General features: G+C 40.0%; 3 protein-coding genes across 5 annotated transcripts in view; 1 reads left to right on the forward strand and 2 right to left on the reverse strand.

Moving 5' to 3' along the window:
* The window catches only part of LOC119914348 (endoplasmic reticulum metallopeptidase 1-like), a 30,440-nt gene extending 27,060 nt beyond the window's left edge, over window positions 1–3,380 (reverse strand). The window contains exon 1 of one of the 2 annotated variants that reach the window (XM_038733602.1): window positions 622–3,375. In XM_038733602.1, the coding sequence (XP_038589530.1) occupies window positions 622–893 (272 nt within the window). In that variant the 5' untranslated portion in view covers window positions 894–3,375. Of the gene's footprint in view, window positions 1–621 lie in introns of both variants that reach the window. The other variant, XM_038733603.1, reaches the window with a different exon arrangement.
* Window positions 3,381–3,529: 149 nt separating this feature from the next.
* oaz1b (ornithine decarboxylase antizyme 1b) lies at window positions 3,530–8,754 on the forward strand. Its single transcript, XM_038733604.1, is given in 6 exon segments — window positions 3,530–3,731; window positions 6,347–6,398; window positions 6,400–6,486; window positions 6,914–7,086; window positions 7,424–7,509; window positions 7,647–8,754. Coding segments are annotated over 6 exon segments (654 nt in total). The 5' UTR covers window positions 3,530–3,606; the 3' UTR covers window positions 7,778–8,754.
* A 902-nt stretch (window positions 8,755–9,656) lies between these two features.
* The window catches only part of LOC119914347 (E3 ubiquitin-protein ligase UHRF2-like), a 34,668-nt gene continuing 20,447 nt past the window's right edge, over window positions 9,657–23,877 (reverse strand). The window contains exons 4-16 of one of the 2 annotated variants that reach the window (XM_038733600.1): window positions 22,823–23,041; window positions 22,453–22,562; window positions 22,103–22,289; window positions 20,271–20,394; window positions 18,384–18,491; window positions 18,064–18,168; window positions 17,798–17,904; window positions 16,992–17,154; window positions 16,590–16,727; window positions 16,145–16,382; window positions 15,776–15,924; window positions 13,350–13,448; window positions 9,657–13,254 (exon numbers count right to left, since the gene is read on the reverse strand). In XM_038733600.1, coding sequence (XP_038589528.1) covers window positions 13,108–13,254; window positions 13,350–13,448; window positions 15,776–15,924; window positions 16,145–16,382; window positions 16,590–16,727; window positions 16,992–17,154; window positions 17,798–17,904; window positions 18,064–18,168; window positions 18,384–18,491; window positions 20,271–20,394; window positions 22,103–22,289; window positions 22,453–22,562; window positions 22,823–23,041 — 1,894 coding nt within the window. In that variant the 3' untranslated portion in view covers window positions 9,657–13,107. Of the gene's footprint in view, window positions 13,255–13,349; window positions 13,449–14,583; window positions 15,528–15,775; window positions 15,925–16,144; window positions 16,383–16,589; window positions 16,728–16,991; window positions 17,155–17,797; window positions 17,905–18,063; window positions 18,169–18,383; window positions 18,492–20,270; window positions 20,395–22,102; window positions 22,290–22,452; window positions 22,563–22,822; window positions 23,042–23,877 lie in introns of those variants that run through there. The other variant, XM_038733601.1, reaches the window with a different exon arrangement.

A 23,877-nucleotide genomic window follows, 5' to 3' on the forward strand; every position in this document is an offset into this window, starting at 1 on the left:
TAATTTGCGTTTCAAAATTGTATGCAGTGTTTCCTGCATGTAATGTTTTAATGCATCATGTAAGGCTCTTTGGTATGAAATGTGTTATACAAATAAACTTACATATTTTCGAATATGTAAAGTAATTGATAACATTTTCAAAAATGTAGTTGGCTGTAATTATTAATTTATTATTTAATCACTTTGATTGCTCAGATGTTTGTTATACATATATTCAAAATAAACACTTTTATAGTAACCTTTTTTACCTTAGCTGCCAAAACGTCTACTTTTGTTGTATGAAGTACGCCTATATGGAATAATGTATATGTTATATATAGTATATGGTTTTTGTATCTCTGGGTAATTTGAATAGGCTTTGTGCAGGAGATTTTGATTTCTTGAAGGCTACATCACTTACAAATCGGTCCTCTGCTGCTGCATCTCAAACATTTCTAACTGTTTTCGAACACCTGTCTATAGAGGTCAAGGTGGAGGTGGAGGGGAGGGACACCAGGTAGTGGTTTCTAGGCGGGGCTGTTTCCAATCTAGAGGAAAGGTTGGAACTCCGCTGCTTCGCTACCGTTAGGTAACATTTAAAGACAATAGATGTGATTATAGTAAGCAAGGCACAAAACTCACCTGGCTCTCATTGCGTTGAACTCGCCGGACGGTGTCCCAATGATGAGCTGCTGTAGTGAGAAATGAACAAGTCCCCACAGCACCAAAATAAACACAGAGACCAGGGAGGCTGCCAGTCCTTCTCGCAGCAAGTACAGCTTCACTTCGGGCTTCCTCTTCGGGTCACCGTTGTAGCTGTTATTCCCGCACCGGCCGCGGGAACCGTCGTTAACCGCTACATAATTATGTGTCCCAAAGTGTTTAATTCTCCTGACAGCGGTGTCGCTCTCCATTTTCTGTGCCAGCGGTACATCAGCTGCGAGCGTCGCTTTCAGGCGTCGCTGCTTTCCAAATCGACCGACGGATAGAGCCGAAGGACAATCTTCAATGAGAGGGCGGGCGGCCGAGACGCTTCAAAAATGAAAAACCGGAGGAGGCGAGGGGATTTACCATGCTGCTATTGTCACTCCCATAAAATCCAATTAGTGAGAAATTAATGACAGCAGACGGCTGGTTATCTTAGCATACAAATGAGAGTGGTAATTATCTTCTCATCTAACTCTTAGCAAGAAATACGTGTTTCCAAAAAGGTCAAACTATTCATATAACATGTGACAAATCCACGATCCTCCTATACATGTCACACCATCCAGCAGAAACGCCTGCAATAAATCCTACATTCAGATTTTTTCTTTGAGTAAATGTAGCAATTTCATAGTGATACTCTCAATCTGAAGAGCATGCCCTGCATTCACAATTATACTCAAGTAGACCTGTAACTATTATCACCTAAATGCATTGGAAATATAAAAAGGCCAAATTATTTGTATAGCATAGGTCGACGTTTTAGCATCAAGAAGCGTTAATGCAGACAGAATGGCCCTTTTAAAAGTGTATTATATAATTTTGCATTATTATCACCTAAGGATTACCACATAAGCAACATTTTAATTTAAATAGTTTCTCACTTTTAAGTTGTTAATCTAGTGTTGAATAGATTAATATGCAACAACGTGTAACATTTTGTAAGATAGGCTTATGTTTCGTGTGTAAAATATCTTTCTGTAAGTAGTAACCGTAACTGTCAAATAAAATACTCATCTCTGAAATGTAGTGGAGTAAAGGTAATAGGGTATGCAGTTAATACTGCTGCTTTGTCGTCATCGTGTGGACTAGATGGGAATACCAGACGACTTGCAATGCGTACAACATTCAGGACTTTCTCCTATCGGCGTTCCCTTTTAAAAACTTGCTTTATGTTCTCCTCGTTTAAATTACTATTGCATACAGCATGATCAGAAGCTCATGTTACCCAGGGAAGACCAGAATCACTTTAATTTTTATTTACTTTGTACAGGCAATGAGCCAAACCAGAAAGTCTATCTAAATCAAAATAATTTCATAAATTTTCAGATGTTACATCTCACTAAAAAGTCAAGTTATTTAAGTAGACACAATACAATAGTATGAAAAATAAAATGACAAGCATTTTGTCTACAGTTTAAAAGGCACTTACCTCCACTGAGACCTCGAGACACATGGAGGAAGAAGTATTCGGGTGAATTACTTTATTACAAGTAGCAATACTACACTACAAATACTTCATTACAAGTAAATGTTCTGCATTTAAATCTTACTTAAGTAAAAGTACATTGGTATTAGCAACAAAACACGAAAGTTATTAACGTCATTGACTCGTTCTGCAAAATAGCACGTGTTATATTAAATAACTTATCGATGCAATAACATGTAAGCAGTAGTTAAGTTGTAGTTGGTCAAGGTGACGCTAAGTTGGATATTTAGTTGGAATTCTTTATATAATGATGCAGTTAAATAATGCATATTTTAAACGAATATGTTTTGTATATAAAACCTTACTATTTAGCTGTCAAATAAATGTAGTGGAGTAAGCAGAATATTTTTCTTTTAATTGTAATGGAGAGTAAGTAATATAAAAATGGAAATCATCAAATTGTACTGTAATTGTACAGGCTACTTAATTTACCTACTTTTCACCACAGTACACAAGCATTTAGGCATATATATAATATAGGCTACACTAATGAACAAATCACTATTTTACTGCTTTTTTTAAGTGTTAGAATGAGATGGAATCTGGCGACAATGGGAGTTCAATAATCACATGGAAATCTTTAGACTTTAGGGTCTTTGTTGTAAGTTTTTCTCTGTCCTCCTTGGTACTTTTCCATTAGACGCCCTCATGTAAACACGTAGCTGCTAGCATAACGGCATCGAGAAGGACACGTAGTTAATTTTGACATTTAAATGAATTGTAATATATATATATATAATAACCATATTTTTGCGACGGCGCTTGAGCTATATCAGTCGCTGTTTTATTGCTATTTTAGCTGTGGTCATAAGTCAGTGCCGGTCAAATGTTTAGGTGAAGATACGGTGTCGTGTTCTGTTTTAGCATCTTTAGCGTTTAGCGTTTCTGGTTAGCTTTAGCGTGTTAGCAGGAGTGTGAAGCTAGATATAAGCTAATTTTAGACTGTAACAATGGCTTCCTCTTTCAAAATAAAATATTTTTATTTTAAAGGGGCAAAAGAGGAGATTGCAAATCTAATGATGATAATCTAATGAAATCTAATTAACATTAACAGTGCAGACAATACATAGAGGAACAAGTAAAAAAACACACTGAATACTTTTGGTCACAGTCTCATTTTTGACCTTGGAAACCCTTCACTTTGTCTTCCTCCGCAGATCAATCTTAAGCCGCTGATGAAGACAATGAAGTACAGTTAGAAGAATGGTGGTTAACACTAGGCCTATATGCTGAAATGGACACTTTTAATGTGACCGCAACCAAACATTTCCATCCGACTTTTATTTTAAAGCCAAAGATAAAACGGAAATATCATTCTTCATTCCGGGTGACTTGACTTGTGTCTTTTCTACCAGCTCCCGACACTGATCGATCACTACCCAGCCGAGCCGAGCCGAGAGCAGTCAGCCCGTCGTGTCTCTACCCGAGGCCGGATGGTAAAATCCAACCTCCAGCGGATCCTAAACAGTCATTGCTTTGCTCGCGAGAAAGAGGGAAAACAGCAGTATCTTACTACCATGGCGGACTTGAGTAATGGTATCTGTGACATGATTGGGAAGTAAGTAAACGATGGAACTCACAACCTAGCTTACGGCTAATCGTGCTGTGGGGGAGGGGTGGCTAAGATAACATAGCTAGCAGCCACCGAAAAGCGGAAGTAAAACGCATTTAACTTTAAACTTTATTTGTATTACGCTATGTCACCAGTGCCCGAGTGTTGCGTTGTCTGGTAGCCCTAAGTATAACGTTATCCTAAGACATGTCATGTTTAAATTAACGGAGATTCACTTGCTGACCCGAGAGACAACTTTAGCATTAGCTCGCGTTAGCTGCGAACACCGTCCAACTTGTGTTGCGTCACTAGTTAACTGCGCCAGCTAGCGTCAACATTTCATCGTAGTTAACGTTCATTGTTTTATTGGGGAGGGATGATGACACATATATAACGTTAGTTTAATTTGTCGCGTAATATATTGACTTAGAGAACGTAAACTGACAACAATCAGGGGATTTAAATATGATTGTTTCAGATGGTCTCACGTTAGCCTTTTAAAGGACCAAACAGACTTCCGTATATTAAAAAAGGACTGTCAGTTTATTTACAACTCGGGATGAACGTAACGTCAAATATTTGATACTGGTAACTTTGTTGCCGAAAATTGCCTCTTAAAAGTGATTCGTCGAAAAAATAAGACAGCCCATAAAGAGGTAACTTATCCTTAGCTCACGTTGTTACTTGGTTGCTCCAGGAAAGAAAGAAAAAACCAGGTTAAAAATCTGTCAGATGGGTACATATTTCTGGCCACGTTGACCTAGTGAGCCGAGTCAGGTAGATTTAAGTTATTACGCAACAGACAGTTTACTGCAGCAGCCTCGTGACGGCAGGACGTTACTGTACACGGTGATGCAGTGGTACATGTTAAGTCTCTATCACCGGAGGGACACATCATTGTTTTGTTGTGGTGTAGTTTTACCGGTCAGTGGAATATTCCTAAATAGTCTTCTCGCACAACACAGTGCAAAGAAAGTGTATGGACTTGGGTGTTCAGTCACAGCAAAAGTCGATTCGATTGGTTTGTTTCCAACAAAATTGATAATCGATTTATCAGGTTCCTCTTTCTAACAAAATGCCAAACATTCACTGGTTCTGCTGAAACTCAAATATTTGATGCTGTTCTTTGTCATATGTGATAGATAACGGACTATATATACGTTGGGTTTTGGACTGTTGGAAAATGTAATGGACATTTTTCTCTAGTTTCATCTATTTTATAGATAAAATGATGATTGAAAAAATTGGATAAATAATGCCAATAATTGTAAAGTGCAGCTGTAATAATAATCAGTTAATTGTTTAAGCAAAATATCAAACATTCCCTAGTTTAAGGTTTCAGGTTTGGAAATAAGTAATTTGATGATATCACCCTACTATGGGCTTTAGGAATATTTAATGGCCATTTTTCAAAATTTTCTTTTAATTACAAATAAGTCAATTTATTGAGGAAATAACCGCCAAATGGATCAATAATGAAAGTTAGTTGCAACACTAATACGTACCCTTATGTATTGTTTTGGATGAAAATCTGCCATTTGCATGGCTTTGTCAGTACTTTTATTTTTAATAACGGGCACTAGTACACAATAGTTTGGTAAACTGCAGCACAAAGAAAATTTTGTTTGTTGACGTTCAGTAAATGTTAGGGGCTGTGATACCAGCTTAACTTGCACTGCCGGTTTCCACTAACCACACCGAAATGTGAGTTCAAGAATAGGTGTCTAGGCTTTGTGCTTTTAGCAGCAAATAGTTTTGGTTGGTTGACTCCCACAGCAACCTGCTCTTTGCACCGTTTGTGCACCACTCTTAAAAATTTCTGTTAACAACTCTGTAAACACAGTGCCGTTGTTTTGGGAAACAAACTGTTTGTAGCTGCAGCATTTGTTAAAGTCTTACTTTGGTTATCAGTGTTGGATAATCTTACACTTTATTGCTAACAAAGCCAAACAGAAAACACGTCACATTTTTGTTTCTAGAGTATAGTTGTTATTGAAAAGCCAGTATTGTGTACGTTACATTGGTGGGCACTATTTAACCCTGATAGGAACAAAAGCTAGATCATAAATTGAAGGTGTCTCCTTCTCAGACAAAGAATTAAAGGGCTTAAGTGTTAGCTGCTTCAAAAACGAAACTTAAGTGGCAAGTTTGTCAACTAAGTTGACTGTGGGCTGCATGTAAAGGCTACATTTTAGGGGCTACAACAAAATTAGGGAGCATACCTTCAGTTTAGAGTAACCAGTATTATCACATTAAAATGTTTGTCCTTAAATGTTTTTTCGTTGTTCTTTGGCAAAAGATCTTTTTTACTTGTGTGACGCAAACATCCTCCATAGTTTAATTGTAGGAATAAGAGCCTGTTGTGATGTTATATATGAAATTAAATTGCTGCAGTTCTTCTTGGCACCCAATGTCAAAGTTGGTCAGAGCCCTTATTTTTCTGTGTTGAGTCTCATGACTTTGATGTTGTGGTTAAATAAAAGATGATATAAAAATCATCATTTTAAATCCTGAATGTGCATTTTTGCCGTGTGTGTGTATATAGCAACACAAGATAGACTGTGGATTACCATTTTTCTGTTACAGTAGTGTGATTATGTCCCCTCTGCCATCCCCGCTAGCTTGTCCCTGCACTGTAGTAGTACCCGCGGCCCGGGGCCTCTGTGGTGCTCCTGATGCCCCTCTCCCACCCCTGAAGATCCCAGGTGGGCGAGGGAATGGCACACGGGATCACACTCCTTCAGCTCGGCCGCTCTACTCAGTAAGTGTAGAAACATGTGCCGTCTCACTGTTGAATTGTTCTTAAGAGGAACAAAAGTGTCAAGAATATGAGCTCCTCACTGAAACCATTTCCTGTCACATGATCCCCTGTGAAGAGTTTACACAGCAGGCGAAGGCACACCAGGGATTACTTAATCTAATCATCTTAAGTCCAGCAGCGACACATCATTCAATTTCTTTTCCTAGAAATTTAATTCACTTAATTTATAGGCTCAGTCACTCTGCTTGACCAGGGCTGCAGGCAGCATAACGGGTCCCATGTGTGCACGCAATCGTTTGGCCACATTTCCTCACTAGTTAAATTGTAATTGGACAGTAGAGAGAAACATACGATTTACATGCCACCGGGACATTTAATGTCACACACTGCCTGTTTTAAGATGTGTTGAAAGTATCTGTGGTTCCAGGACCGAAAGTTGACTGTAACAGAGGAGCCAGCGGGGAATGGTCGCCCCAGGATACTCCACTTCCAAAGTCGTCCCACCGTTACCAAGACAATACAGTGGGATGCTGTCCTGAGCAGCAGCGCACTCTATGTGGAGATACCTCTTGACCCTCTCCCTGAAGGCAGCAAGGAGAGGTGAGGCCACATTGTTAGCAACAGGAAAGACCCCAATGGGATGTAGTTGGATAATGAAGTTAGAATTAAACAAGTAAATATATTATGTAAAAGTTGGCATGGAAAATGTTGGGAAGATGTTGGTAGCCTGTACACCTTCAAGCTTCATTTCAGTATTTAGGCTTATTTTAGAGAATCAGGTTGGCTCACTTTTGAAACATCTGAGGTGAAGCCAAAGCAGAGCGTTTGAAATAAAAAAAGATCATGCATGAGATTCAGTCAGTTGTGTTTTTGTGTCTGCATGTTAAGAGGTTGCTTTCCACTTTCTAACCTAAACTGCCCTCTTTTCTCCCTGCAGTTTTGCAGCGCTTTTGGAGTATGCTGAAGAACATCTGAAAGTCGTTAGCGTGATTGTCTGCTTTTATAAGAACAGAGAAGATCGCGGTATGTGCTAACAGCCCTGTTTTCCCCCTGCACACCTTTTTTCATTTACAACATCCAGACAACTTGGATAACATAATGTGACTATGTTCTGACCTATACTGCATCTAACATCTGTTGTCCCTGCCTTGTTCTTCCAGCTAAACTGGTGCGAACGTTCAGTTTCCTGGGCTTTGAGATTGTGAAACCGGGCCATGCCCTCGTCCCGCCTCGACCCGACGTTTTCTTCATGGCTTACAATTTTGACAGGGACTCCTCGGATGAGGAGTAGCCCTCTGGACAGCCCCTTCACCCCTGCTTACTTCCCCTTCTCTTCCCATTGTATGTTTGTCCATCCCGTCCCAGCTTACTCATATACACCACCGTCTGTGTTAAACCATCGGCGTTAGCTCTCTGTATGCAACTATTCATTTTCCCGTGCTTTTTGTGTTCAAGGGAATATGTAAGATGTGCGCCTCCTGTTTCCACCAGCTATCTTTGTATGTTATTATACCGTATTCATTGAAGACTAAGTGGTGTTGTCACCTAAGAGAGGAGGGGATATTTCTGTTTTGGACTTAAAATCATATTGCAGTTCGATAGCTAAAAGTTCTGGTATAATTTCCATTTCTTGTCTGTTTTTATTGATATTTCCTTTTTATGATAGAACAAGGTGGAGGTTTGTTTTTTAATTTCTTGAATGTACAACAAAAAGGTCATCAGGTTTACACTCGGGTACTCCAGCTTTCTTTTGATTAGCTAAAAAATTTAAATTTGCCCCATATATTCTTTCTCTGAATTTCTCTTAAATGAATTACAAATACATTTCAGCTGGAACAGTTTTTTTTATTTTTAGAACTAATATCCTCTTTAGCAATAGGATTTTAAACGTTTCTTAAGACTGACAGCCCCAATAATTGGTACTTCATAGTTGAATAGTGAAACCATTTAAACTAGTGGAGTGAAGATGAATGCTGTTGCATGTGTCTGATGTAGGCGCTTCAGTTTCAAGTTAAGATCCTACAATGAGTGAATTTGTACAAAGCGAAAAGAAAGCAAATAATCCAAAGTGCTTTTGCTTCTGCCATGTATATCTGACAATATTGTATTTTGTTTTGGAGGTTGAAAAAAAATGCTGTGATGTTATGATTGGATTGTTGATTGATTAGCATTCCTTTTAACTTTTTTTCATGATAGTATTGAGTTTGTTGTTCACCTGCATAGTGGTACCTGTTGTGCTTCTGTGATAATAAAACGGACAAAAAACAATCCTTTGTGTGTGGTTTTTGTTCAGACATGTTTAAACTAAACCTCTAAAGTGTCTTCACACTGGGTTAGAAGACAATCTCAAGAGCTCTGTCAGGCCCAGAGCAATGCTTTTGCCGTTGTTTTAAAATATATCCAGACAGTGAATTCCGCCAGATAATTTTTCTTTTGCCTAGAGTGGTGGATATAAATGAGTATATGCTTCTTTTTTTGACAGTTACACATTATCAGGGGATTTTCTTAATGAAGATTTTATTTAAATGCATCTTTATTACCTAACACAGTATACTATAAAGCACATTTAATGGCCATGCTGTAACTAGTATCTGACAAAATGCAATCTATGCTGCTCAGTCTGCACACATAGAAAACCAGGTCAGTTACAAAAGAGCAACAGGGCAGACATCCAGTGCATGTCCTGTGTCTTCATACCACCAGGAGGCTCCACTGGACATTGAACTACATATGTCCATTTAACAGCTGATTTCAAAGTGAAAAGGTTATTTTCACTGCTTATTGACTGAGGATAGTGGTGCCTACGTGTCCATTTAAAGCCATTTAAATTTTTAAAGTTCACTTTCTTTTCAATATAGCAAAGAAATACTGCCTATCCAGACAGAAAATAAAGGAAAAACACAAATGCCATTTATATATCTAACAATGAAAAATTATCACATCTAGTTATCAGAACTACCGATTTATGCAAAATATCAATGCATCTTTAAATATATGTATTTAGAGCTTTTTAGAGTAATTTTATTATTTATCTATAAAATATAATCAGTTGGTTTGATGTCAGAAAGCTGTGATTGATATAACTGGAAAATAATTTGGGACTGGGAGTGAAAATGGTCTGCTTGACCACTTGAAATTTGCAAAATACAGGACAAAAACAAAAGAAGCACTTTTGTTTTCTGGAATCCAAATATTTAATAGGTACATATCAAGTATTATTATGACATGTATAAAATTTCAGATCACAATATGAAGCAATGAAATTCCTCAGACTGGCATATGCTGCAAATGTTTGAGGTCGCCACATAAAAATGACTAATGATTAAAATAGAAGACAAGCAACTAAAACAGTAGAAAAAATGGCGTACAGACATAGATAATAGTAAGCATTCTAGGAAAATTAAAAGCGACTTTTCAAACTTTTTTCTTCAAGAGTGCAATAAAAATAACACAGCACTGAAGCCAAGCGTCCACAAGACGTCTAAAAATTGTTAGTACTGTAGGTTCACAGAGGGCAGAAGACAGCGGGAAGAGAGGAGAGGGAGCGAAGGTCACAGCAGAGAAAGAAATGAGGGCTATTAGCTTGCCAGTCAACGCAGGAAGAAAATAATCTTTGAACAAGATTGAGCAACAGTGGAGTAAAGTAATACACATCACAACTAGCTTTAAAGACCATAGTAGCATTTGTACTTGCATGTTGTTGATAAAAAGAGAGAAAAAATCCTGAATGATTGAACAGAAACAAGGACATCACCACAAACAAACAAACAGCCGGCCAATGAAAGAGGAGGGGGTGTCTTAACATTACGTTCGATTACCTGAAATTCAGCACTCCAGGTGACCTCTGTTGAGATCACAGATTATTGCAGAGACTTTGCTGCTGCTTTTCATGGGGTGTTTTTTGTTTTAGTTCCTATCAGACCTGCCAACTCTGGACATTTTGAAGTACCATATCAGCAATGGAAACGAAAACGGAATCAATGGAATCAATTTAACAACATTTTGTTTTAACTCTAGGAAAATAGGCTTGGCTCGAGCTGTGTAATATGTGTGTCAGATTGAACAGATATGGAAAAAAAACTAAAGATAACTGAACACAATTAAAGTTGTGGGTCTTTTGGTCTGCTGACAAGAGGAATGCACACATGCAGGTTTTTGCCATTCAGTGCTCATTTGTATTCTCAGCCATGGACCATGGGATGTTAGACCTGATGATCTGGTTAAACAAATGACTTCTTAATGTTGCCGTTCTATTCTTAGGTTGTATGCAAGTGTATTGAAACAATCAAGAGTGTATTTATAAAACTACCTTAATGTGTTATGCCTATATGCACCAGTCAACTCTCATATAGGCACTCCAGACAACCTCTCACTTACCCCCATGTTGGGATGGGTATTTTGGGTATATAGGTCATTTTCAGTACTAGTGTCGATAAGATACCTGGTTTTAAGTACCAACAGTGAACAAAACCTACTTTACGTCAAGGAATATCAAATCAGCGTATTTCTGATTAAAAAGAATACAGTTATTAGGAAACTGACCGGGCATTGGATGCCAACGGCATCGGTACTAAACAGTTTTTAAACCTGTTGTCTTCTCCTATGGGTCTGGACTGGTGAATAGCAATTCATGACAATGCACTAGCTTATACACTGTATACTGGGAAACACTGCACATTTTGGCAATGTCCCTGATTCTCTGATGGTGTGAATCCACGGAACCATGTTGATTAGAAAGCTCTTATTCAGGGAATAGAAATAAATGGCCCACTTTTTAGGCTCAACCATGGCAAACTGAGACAGGTGTATCTCCCATTTTCTGGATGCAACATGACAACAAATAACTCGCATCATCCTGGCTGTGAAGTCACTCATCAGACTACTTTTCTAAAATAAAGGAGAAGCAGGTCGCACTGGGTACCCAGAGCTCTCCAGTGAATATTATACTAAATCTAACAGAGAGGACAATAGCAGATGGATATCTGCTGAGCACAATACACAGTATGCTAACCATCTTTGTGTGAAGTCCTGCTTGATTGTGGTTGCTTGGTAACACCAGGGACAACCACAGTGTGCAAGCGGCGCACCTCACGCTTTTCAAGCATTTCGGGTGCTGCATGTAAATGTTTAATTTACAATATATCATTACAATATCGATCTGGTAGACAAATTTAAGGAAAATACCAGAACGTACTCATCTAAAGTACAAGGACAGTGTGGTCCATGTCGTCTGACTGAAGACGTGGAACCATGAATGAGAGTACATGTGAAAATACAGATGGAGGTGAGAAAATGTCTTAACATTAATATTTAACAATGATTTCAAAAGTGTTAAAAGTTTCAACAGCACTTATGAGAGAGATTTAATAGTACATGTTTGTTTATCTTGTCCATTTTTGTTTAAGTGCTTGGAAATAGAAACAAAAAGTGCCTTGTTAAAGAAAGATGATATTTTGGTTTGGTCCTGTTTAAAATGTCACGTCACAAGTATATTTTTAATTTTAGGCGTGATTCCTCACTAGAAATAAAGCAGTTTTCTGAAGATATTTGCCCCTGCCCTGCTCTACAGCCTCATGTCTTTGGTATGTTTATGAAGTAAATACCCTTTTTTCTTTTTTTTTCTCCACATAAAATCTAAGGAGAGAGTTGCGGCTGTCGATCGGTGTTGCGTTCACTAAGTATGTTTACAGTTTGCCGCTTTATTGGACACACCAAACAAACCAGACACAGCTGCCAATTTCTATTCTCTGCGAATGCACTTAACATTACCTCTGGCGAGTTGTTTGCTCTTCTTATTAGCTTAAGGAATGGCAATAGCATTATTACAAGTGACATGATCAACTTACATAATGCGTTTGCTGCACATGTCATTGATAAAGTGCTTTAACGGAATACAACTGTGTGCTTCATTTCATATATAAATACATGTGCATTCTTGTTTTTCCTAATTTTACCTTGCTATAACAGGCCAAGTGGGCATCTCTCAGTCACATGACCTACTTACCCATATTGAATGTGTTATCTCATCTGTGGGTCTTCAGTGACCTTGTGAAATTGCCAGTCCTGCTGTGCCTAAATAACCATACTAAACTAGCACCTTTTTTTTACTGTAAAACTGCATACATGGTACACAAAATGCATACAGGTTGGCAGGAGTCTAACGGCTGATTTCATCACATTGCCTGGGAGAAATTTGCACTCTAAGAGTGTGCTGTGTGTGAATTTATGGAATCAGTGAACAACACAGTGGAGGGGCAAACAACAAAAAATGAGCTAATATCTTGAGGTGGTTATTTGGGGCTCCTTTTGTGCGTTTGTGTGCGTTTGTGGGGCAGGAGTATGGAGGTTAAAAAATGTCCTTGATTGAATTTCAGGCTGGTGATGTTAATGGAGACAGTCCAAGTTCAACAGATGAGGTCAGTCCCTACTGAGGTTGTTTGTGTATGAATGATTGTATACATAAATGGCTGTATGCAATATACATTTGCCCGTGGGTAAGTACAGTATGTGTGTGCAATGCATTTTAAAGTGGAGCTCTAGGTACTTGACGGTATACGTGGGTGTACAGAATGGATGCTGTGCGTGTCTGCAAGTATTCTACTTATAAATGTGATTTTGACCTCATCGGCCCTTGCTGTAGCCGGGAAAGAACTGGTCGAGCAGCATCTGAAGCGTCACGTTTTGGGTCATGACGTAATCTTTCCCCAAGTCGTGACGGCAGGCGGGGCAGGTGTACACCTTTGCCCGGAACGACCGCTGCAGACAAGTCTGAGGAGAGAGGACGGCAGGAAAGATTCACACACAAATACAAGGGGAGGGATTCTGAGTAGTGGTAGCTACAAACACGTCGAGAAAGTACGCACCTTGCAGACATTGTGTGAGCAGACGGTGGTGATGGGTTGGAAGGCCAGCTCCTGGCAGCACACACACATGAAGATCTGCTCCATTTTGCGCAGGAAATTCTTTTTATGCACACAGACAGAAACACATGTAAGCAATGAGGAAAGGAAAAAAGGAAGAAAGGAATAACAGACAAGAACATATACACTGAACAAAATTATAAACGCAACACTTTTGTTTTTGCCCCCATTCATCATGAGCTGAACTTAAAGATCTAAGACTTTCTCTATGTACACAAAAGGCCTATTTCTCTCAAATATTGTTTGCAAATCTGTCAAAATCTGTGTTAGTGAGCACTTCTCCTTTGCCAAGATAATCCATCTACCTCACAGGTGTGGCATATCAAGATGCTGATCACACAGCATGGGTATTGCACAAGTGTGCCTTAGGCTGGCCACAATAAAAGGTCACTCAAAAATGGGAGTGCTGTACTGGGAGGGTTGGGGGGTCTGGAAACCAGTCAGTATCTGGCGTGACCACCATATGCCTCACATAGTGCAACACATCTCCTTTGCATAGAGTTGATCAGGTTGTTGATAGTGGCCTGTGGAATGTTGGTCCACTCCTCTTCAATGCAAGGTTGCAGTCAGGTCGAGACCCTGATGAGGACGACAAGCATGAAGATGAGCTTCCCTTAGACGGTTCCTGACAGTTTGTGCAGAAATTCTTTGGTTATGCAAACCGATTGTTACAGCAACTGTCTGGGTGGCTGGTCTCAGATGATCTTGGAGGTGAAGATGCTGGATGTGGAGGTCCTGGGCTGGTGTGGTTACACGTGGTCTGCGATTGTGAGGTTGGTTGGATGTAATGCCAAATTCTCTGAAACGCCTTTGGAGACGGCTCATTGTAGAGAAATGAACATTCAATTCACGGGCAACAGCTCTGGTGGACATTCCTGCAGTCAGCATGCCAATTACACGCTCCCTCAAAACTTGACACAGCATTGTGCTGTGTGATGGAACTGCACATTTTCAAGTGGCCTTTTATTGTGGCCAGCCTATGGCACACCTGTGCAACACCCATGCTGTCTGATCAGCATCTTGATATGCCACACCTGTGAGGTGGATGGATTATCTTGACAAAGGAGAAGTGCTCACTAACACAGATTTCGACAGATTTGTGAACAATATTTGAGAGAAATAGGCCTTTTGTGTACATAGAGAAAGTCTTAGATCTTTGAGTTCAGCTCATGATGAATGGGGGCAAAAACAAAAGTGTTGCATTTATAATTTTGTTCATTGTATATTACAACTGTAGAAACAACTTGAAAATGTTTTACAGTCGTATCCTTTTAGAAGTCATTTGGTGCTACTGCCATTGTAACTTTCATAAGCTCTGCCAAACAAAAACAGTGGCAGATTAGTCTTCATCTAATCAAGAGGAAACTGACACAGGAAGTTAAAATTTAACTAAAAATTATATTGCATTTGTTTGTCTAAGAACTAAACATATCAGGTCTGTATATCACCTACCCTGTATTGCCCTTTGAGAAACAAAATCAGAAACCATAACGGAGAAATTTACATTTCTTTTGTATCATGATGGCGCCCCTTGTTTTGCATAAATTGGCTTGAATACATTTAGTATAAATACATTTACATCAGTCTACATAGATGGAGACAGCCAATCAAGTATTGAATATAGCATCAGGGTTCTAGCACAAGCAGAGGAGACAGTCATACTGAGCCACACAGCAGCCTGCTACACAACACAAGAGCCACAGACTCAACTGACATTAGCTTTCCTGCCAAAGTACCCTTCATATTTAACTTACAAACATGGACACACGTCTTGTCCTGCACTTTAGCTTGCTGAATGTGCCCCATAACAAACAATCGCGGGGGAAAATGTACTGCTTGCTAGACAGCTAATGAGCTGCTCAGGTGCAGCACATTAAAGAGCGTGCAAACTAACTGCAAATGTCACTTTGGCCCGGTTAGTTGCTGGTGTGGCCCTTACTCTTCAAAATAACTGCTAACAACATACTGTCTGTCCATAACTTAGCTACAGCTACTTAGCTGTCTCTTGTTCCCTTTCGGCACTGTGGCAGCCTGCCAGCTGCTGTCAATCAAACAAGATGGCTCCAGCAGGCAGAGACAAAAAGGAGCATTTCTGATATTTCTCCAAAGACCCTTTTCTTCCTATCAATGATACAAAACCATTAACAATACATAAAAAATTACACTGAAAGTATTTCAGACAGCAAAAAGGTTGACTAAATGTGATTTCAGTTGGACTTTACGAAGACCAAGGGGATTATTTTCATTTTTGTGGATCAGTGACATTCAATGAGTTCTCTTTTAGGAGGCTGCTATGTGAGATGCTTAGTGAAAACAGTATTCAGGAGCCTGAGATGGGTTACAGTGTCAGAGTTTACTGGGATTCATACCGGTCCCTCTTTAAGGTTTTCCATAGCTTCATCCCAGAGTTTCTTGTTGGCCGTGTCCTCTCGGATCAACTGCTGCTGCTGCTCTGACAGATGGAAGGTCTCCTCTATCTTCATCCGTTTAGAAGGCGGCTCCGCCGGTGGTGATGACTCTGAAAAAGGCACACAAATTAGACTAAAAAAATGCAGCTACTCTTGGAGAGTAAAAGACGTTTAGAGTGGTGCATGCTTAAGGAAAATAAGATGCTGGTGGATATTAAATATTTACAAACTATCTTAAAATAACTTTCACTGCTCACTCTGTTCTCACCTGTCCTCTTCTCACAACACCTTGTCTGACCTGCTTTGAACGTCATCTGTAAAAGCACCCACCACTATCTCTGGTTGTCTTCTGCTCTCCATTACTCTGTGGCTCCTCTTCATCCTCCACACTGGCCATCTGCTGCTCGTCCTCCTCTTCCTCGTCATTCTCCTCTTTCTCTTTGATCTTGCGTTGTCTCCGCGGCCTCCCCCTCCCGGGATAGTGCTTACTCCGGCCGCCGCGGCCTGGTCTGGCGCAGGCCTCCTTCTTTGTTTTGTTAGCCATGGCAGCCAAGTAGCCTGGTGGGTACTGCAGACACATGACATGAGCAACAAGTAGATGAATATTTGGAAAAGGGAAATATTTTGCTTCTGTATTCAGTCTGAGTTAATTGTATTTACGCTTACACATGTACAACTGGAAATGTACATGTGCAAGTGGAACATACATATCCTATCCAATATCGGTATCTGTACAGTGAAGTTTACATACACATAGAGACATTTGCAGTCTAACCTGAACAGCAAGCCCCAGTTTTTGGATCCTCTCCAGTCCTTCAGGTGTCCATGGTGCTGGTTCCAAATCGTCCCGTCTCAGCAGGTACCGCCAAACCAGGTAACCACACTTTCCAATCTCTGGCCAGTACTTTACCACCTAAAATTCACACACAACCATAATATAAAATACATAAAATAGGGTGTAAGTAGGGATAGAGTGCTTTGCTCAGTGGCACTACTGTGGTCATAGGTGCTTGAACTCAGATGGTTAAAACTACCATGTTTCCCTACATTTCTGTCAGATTACGGTAACTCTGGTACTGGTCCATATTGGTAATAATGTGTTTGTATTTTAAGCAGCGTTGCTTGAAGTTAGCAGATCTGTTTTAGACTCTTGGTTTACAAAAAAAAGCATCTGTACCTTATAAATACCATCGTAGCGGTTTCCCTCCTCAGGAGCGTATTTGCTGATGCGTCGACCTTTGGAGCTGCGCACCACTCTGACTGGCTTTCCTGCCCGCCAGTTCCTCGACTCAGCCCCGTCTTTGTCATTCAGAGGTGCATCGCAGTTTAAGGCCAACGCCCTGCAGGAGGCAGGATCCAAGAGTTACAGACAAGACAAAATGATGTTCATTAAGTCTGATTAAGGGATTAGGGAAAATTTATTTAATAAAAACTGTAGAGAAATCTGTGCAATTTGCCATTGTTTATTTTATTTATTTATTCCAAAAGAGCCATAATTAGAGCAGCATCCATTTGCATTTCTGCCCTGGGATATGATGGTTTAACTTAAATAGCTTTAAGGTAAAACATCATACCAGTGTCATCATATCACATGTTTTAATGGTGTAAATTTGACCACCTGTGCTCAACTAAACTGACAGAAATGAAAGAAGAAATTCAGCCTGAACTGAGACAACTTAACTTAAATTTAAATGTCTTGTACTATGGTGACTCAGTGGACACTGTTCTCTGTTAAGTGAAAACATTCTGTGGTATATATATATATATATATATGTGATCAAACTAGATGGAAGTTCATGAAAAATCAAAAACAAGCTACCGCACACGGATTTGACTGTACTGCATTTATTGTGAGCAACACGTTTCGCCCATCGTGCGGTAGCTTGTTTTGATTTTTTTATACCCTATCTACCAGCACCTGACTGTTGTTGGTGTGCATGGTGAATTTCTTGTTTTAGATGGCAGGTCATCTTTAAGTATTACCTGTTCATGTGTGTCAGCGTCTGGTCAAAAGAGTGTTCTCCAATCCGTTTGTTTCCCGAGAGGTCACGACCCCCGCTGCCTGTGTAGGTGAATTCATCTCCCCGGTCCTACGGCAGGTCATGGTATTCATAACAAAGTTATTGGCATACAAAATCCACGTATTTCTAACATGACTCTTCATAAAACACCTGCCAGACTTAAAAAATAATAATGATATCCACAAACGGGGTTTAAAAAGCATCTAGTAAAAAGTAACAATAACCCACCACTTCATCCTCAAAGCCCCCAGCTAACACCAGCGAATAGGAGCCATCGTTACTGCGCCCGTGGATACCACCGACATGCGGCCTGTGAACACCTGCCTCACTCACCTGAAGTGTGAGTGAGGCAGAGAAAGAAACAGATAAGCAGAGAAAATCCATTGATGATATGGGCAGTGATGTATTAGATTTTATATTACAGAAAGACATGACAATATAATCCATAATGACAGGATGAAACATGGACGACTTCACTCATTTCTCAATTTCTTTTGTATTTTAATGTATGCCTAATTCATTTATGATGTCATGTAAAAACAGCTAACCTGAACTCTGAATTTCCAGGTGGTTCCAACAGGAATACCAGGTATGGGTCCATAGTGGTTCGAAGGAACAATTGTGCACTCTTTGGTACGCCCCACACAGGCCATACCCTGCAATCACATTGAGAAAGACAACAAATAATCTAAGCTGCAGCCACAGAAATACCATTAAATGTTCGATCAGATCACATTGCTGTGGGGTTTTAGAGCAGGCCTGCTGCTGCGGTGTGGGTGACGTTTTGCTGAAGTTTATGATATAATGATGAATATCTAAGGAGAACGATTCAGAAATCATCAGCATTCCATTTAGGCGGCACGCAGGATTTCAAAAGTGAGAAGACAAAGAAAAGTATTTTATTTTAATGGTTATAAAATTGCGATAATGTGAAAGGCAAGTATAAATGCTGTGTGACTCACGGCACTTAAATGTGCCCAAACACACAAGCCAGGCTGTTTTCAATTAGTCCACCGAGAAAGGGAGCATTCTGGTAAAGAAATGAGTTATTTTCCGTTAGCAGTTCCAGGAAAGTGGCTAAGTCATGCTTAATGGCATTGTTCACATTACACCATGGAGCACAGCGTCAGGGAGACAGCCAGGCCAGGATGGAACTGAGCCACACAATATCTCAAAGTGTTGCCATGAGAAGACTCTGAGGAGATTGCGAGGAAAATATTTAACAGTATGCTTAAAACAGATGCTCTTTAAAATTTTAAATACATGTCAGCTGTCTTCCTCTGTCTTATGGTTTACCTCAGAGGCTTTGCAAGTCAAAAGCCTAACTAAATGTCATTTTGCCCTCACGCTTGTGCCCTATGACACCAAAAAAAAAATTGAATAAGGAGGTGTACACGTTGTTCATTAGTCATGTTATGATCATACAAGAGTTTTATAATCAATAACAATATTTATGCATTGGCAAAACATTCTATGACTCTAACCAACATTACTAATCAACTCCGGGAGCCTGATCTAACGTCAAGTAGATGTTAAGTATTGTTGACTTCATCAAAAGCTTCTGGTCTGATCATCTGATTTGAGGGAAAAGGCCGTAGCGTGCTCAGGCAATATTTGACAGAGCTGCAAAGAGGTACAGACAAAACTCTTCACATGAAACAAGCCGGTTATCTTTGATAGCGCACAATACAACACACTGTGCAGACAGTTAGCCGCTCAAAAATAGATACACTGAAGAACAAACCAGTTTGCACAGTAAATGGCATAAAATGTGTGTGTGATGCATGGATGAATGAATGAATCCATCAACTGATGAATGGCTTGCCCAGACCTTTGCTACTGACCTTTTACTACCTTGCCACTGTAACAAACACATGTTATAAACTGCTGTATAACTTATACTTATATATAAGTTTTACGGCAGTTTCGTTTAAGAATCTTTTTTGTGTTTTTTGTAGTGCTATGTGTTCTGTTTCCACCTAGACTGTTATGCTATGATAAAAACTTTTATGGGTCTGAAGGATTTTAGTTTATATGATTATGAAGTATTCTCAGTAATCTGGTTGTGATGTGATATGTTTTAGAAAATGGACCGTTACCGTGTAAAGCTGATTGGTGAAAAATAAAAATGCTTTCTCTTTCACGTCTGGAGGCCACTTGATCCTGACATGTTCACAGCACAAGAGACTAATGCATTTTTCTATTATCTTGGCATTTCACTGATGGCAGAATTTTGGAAAACAATCTGGAAAAGTTGGTGTTGCCAAAAAATATTTGACACAAATTGCTCTTTGTATTCATTCACAGAACTTTTGCTTCTTCTGGGCAAAGTGAGGGAGAACCACAGGCCTTAACTCAGGCTTACTGTTAATAATTACTTTCAATCTTACAGTGCAGTCAGTCCACCTGATGTGTGCGTGTACCCCCTGGCTCACCTTTCCCCAGTCCCTTTGGCTCTCAGTTGTTGCCGAAGGCATCTTGGCTTTCTTCTTGCTGGCTTTGAGCTTCTCTCCTGCCTTAACAACCTCACTGGTGTCGTTCTTACAGGTGGGACAGTACCTGGCAGAATCAGAGCAAATAATCTCTATAGATATAGGCAGATGTGTGAATTTTAAAAACCTGCTGCAACATCCCTCTATACTGGCCATGTTCTGACAAACACAAGTCAATGTAAAATGAGGAGAAATGCTTCCCCAAATTAGCCAGAAGGCAAAGACACTGACATTTCGTAATAGGTACCCTAAAGAGAGATGTTCCATCAAACATTTAAATTCAATGTAACCCAGAAAGCTGCAATAAAAGTTAGTTAAGGAACAATGTCAGTAGGGGTGTGCGATATGTATCATCTACGACAATACCTTAATTGTTTTTTAATAAAGTGTGAGCAGACATTATCAAGTAGGCTATGTCACTCACTTTGCAAAAAACTTTCAAAAACACATCATCCGCACAGTCACTGCATAATACGTGCAGTACACTTGTGCTAGAGTTACACACTATAGCTATACCTGCTGCAAAATTCATGACTGAAGTTAAAGATGAGTGAACAGCGCCAGGAGATTAAACACTGACACCACCAGCCTCGCAATTTACATCATTAGATTGAATCTTTAGTGGATCGACAACCTCACTCGCAAGGAGGTAGTTTGGCTTTAAAAAGACAAATGTTGTTCAAAAGATGTCAAACTATGTCAGTTGCTGTTAAAGACCACAAAATACCCATCGCACGGAATGTCAAGAATATGAAAAGCTTTGGGAATCAGTCGTCCACGACTGGCCTGAACTAGCCAAGGTACCAGCACAAAAACACAGCTATAATGATGACAGAATCAAAGCCAGTCAGACAACAGCTACAGACAGAACTCAGGGCTAAAGTAGCAACAGATAAAACAGTTTACTCATACTTGCACTGTTTGATGTCAGTAATGCTGGTGATTTCAGGGTTTTTATATTGTTTTCACTTAAATGCTTCAGTTTTAAACACATAAATAAGACCTGTTTCCATTAATATCATTAGTAAGCAACAATTCATATCCTATTGTTAACCATTTCTGTTTGGTTCACAGTCCAAAGTCGATGCTAAATACGGGACTAACCGCCTTCACTCTTTCTTCAACAGCTGGCAAGCAACACACGGGAGCTCTGCTTTAGTTTTAAGAAGCTGCCGTCTTTATTCGCCAGCGACTGTAACTTACACTGTACGTTACTGCTAAACTAAAGGCTTATTGCTCTCTGCTTTGCTGCAATACTGCCACACTCATTCACACACACACACACACTCGCTCTGTCTCCTCCTCCTCTACCACACACACACACACACACACACACACACGCTATGCTCACATATGACTTTGCAAACACATTTTTGAAGACAAAATCCTAGAAAATATCTGATTTCATCTTTTGTCAGATCGCACACCCCTAGTTGTCAGTCATTTTCGAAGTTTAGCTTTTTGCTGTTTTGTGGAAAGAGACGTGGAAATGGAAGGTGGGGTTCTTCCGCTTGGTAACAGCAATAACTGCCAAAAAACAATTATTCACATCCTCATTTCTGTTTGGCAGAGAGAAATTCAAAGCCACTCCATTAGATAAACTCACACCTGCGACTGCATTCTGTCATTATTTCATATTGATTTTAACCTCAATCACCACTTAATTACTGCTTAAATGCACTTCAGCTCATACTCAACACCATTAATCAGCCTTCTTAAATTGACTGTGAAGTGCAGGATGTTGTGGCTAATTGCTGAGCTACACTCCCTCTCACCAGTCCTCGTCATCCGGGATGGTGGCCAGCGGCGGGTTGAGGCAGTAGATGTGGAACGCCATGTTACACTCATCACACAGCAGTTGCATGTGAGCATCCTGCTTCCCACCACACACACAGCAGGAGCAGAAGCGACACTCGGCGTCAGGGTCAGCCTTGCAGTGCTTACACTCCGGCCCGCTTTTCCCTGGATACAAGAGCAGGAAGGTATCACCCATAGACACATGCACACGTATGATCAGAAACCAGAAGATGATCTTATGGTATGGCCACGCCAAAATATACCTTCAAAAGCAATATGGGCAAGTGTTGCCACTATTTTCACTGTGTATGTATGAGTTTCTGCATACGTTTAAATTGTCCATCTGCAGCTGAGAGTGCACGAGCTCCTGGTTTCTCCACCTGGTAGATTTCATCCAGAAAGTGAACTTTACAATCCCCTATTATATCTCCAGGACCCCTGGAGGGAGCACGAGAGTCAAGAGAGAGAAAGGGAGAGAGACAAAGAAATAGAGATGAAAGCACAAGAAAAGAAAACTGGATAAAAAAAATGAAAAGATGTGTTCTCGAGCGTGTTACAGAGAGATGGAAGAAAGTCGCAGAGACATGTTACATTTTACATTGTGGTAAACAAAAAAACGAACATAAGAAGAAAACAGCAGTGACCCCCCTGGCCTACATCCAATGCATCACCCTCCCACCTAGAAGGAAGATCCTCACCCCAGGAGGATCTTGACTCGGAGCTCCTTGTTGGTGCGGGAGGTTTGGTTGATGGTCTGGATCTCTGCATCGAACCAGAAACCCCTCTCATCTGGTGTCTCCATATTGTAGTTGACCATCACATGCATGCCCACCTGGAGCTGGTCCCACCGCAGCAGGGTCCTGGCACGTGGCCGCACATCCACTGGTCTTATCTCCACCACACCGTTTTCTGGGTAACTGGGCAAGAAAGAAGAGAAGAGAGAAGGAAGGGGGTTAGAGAGTGTGAAATCTTTATGTGTGCTATCATCATCCTGATTTTAACATTGCTGTCTTATCTACTAAAATACAGTAAATTGGTCCATAGGTGTGCATGTGTGTGCATGCGTGCGCGTGTGTGTGTATGTGTGAATGTGGTTGTGTGTGTCCATATGGGGGTCTATCTTTATGATTATTACCTGATTCTTTTCTATACAAAAATGTGGCAAAAAGAAGACTTTGTAGTAGTAAGCTGGATCCTGTTTTAGAAAAATCCCCATAGCCACTTGTTCAGCTGCAGCTACTTCTTATTATATTATTCTATTTTCCTTTTTGTGGGATGTGTAAACATTAGCGGCTGGGACCAGAAGAGGTCAAGCAGGTACAAGTACAAAGCTTGTTGTTTTTGTTTTTCTCTTTTTCCGCTCCGTCTCTTTCCCTGCTTTTTTCGTACCTTTTTCCACCCCCTTCATCCTCATTCTCTTACACAGATATCAAGCCACTTTGATCAACCCTGCGATAACAAAGAGGTATGGTGAACATAAATAATAATGTTAAGATGTATTCCGTGGAATTCTAGGTGGGAAAACTTGCTACCATAACAAACACCCAAAGAGTCACCTCTAGCTAAAGCAGCTATGACGTTAGACATCTTTTCTAAATGGGTTGGGCTGTCTAAAGTGGTCGTATTATGCTCATTATCATGTTCGTCATTTTATTTTGGTTGTTGTACCAGAACAGGTTTCCATGGTTTCATTTTCAAAAAACACCATATTTTTTGTCAAACCACACATTGCTGCAGCACCTTTTTTCACCTG

This window comes from Micropterus salmoides, unplaced genomic scaffold, assembly GCF_014851395.1.
Source record: "Micropterus salmoides isolate LMB-PRFRI ecotype aquatic unplaced genomic scaffold, ASM1485139v1 Ms_hic_scaffold_20, whole genome shotgun sequence".
Taxonomy (NCBI): domain Eukaryota; kingdom Metazoa; phylum Chordata; class Actinopteri; order Centrarchiformes; family Centrarchidae; genus Micropterus; species Micropterus salmoides.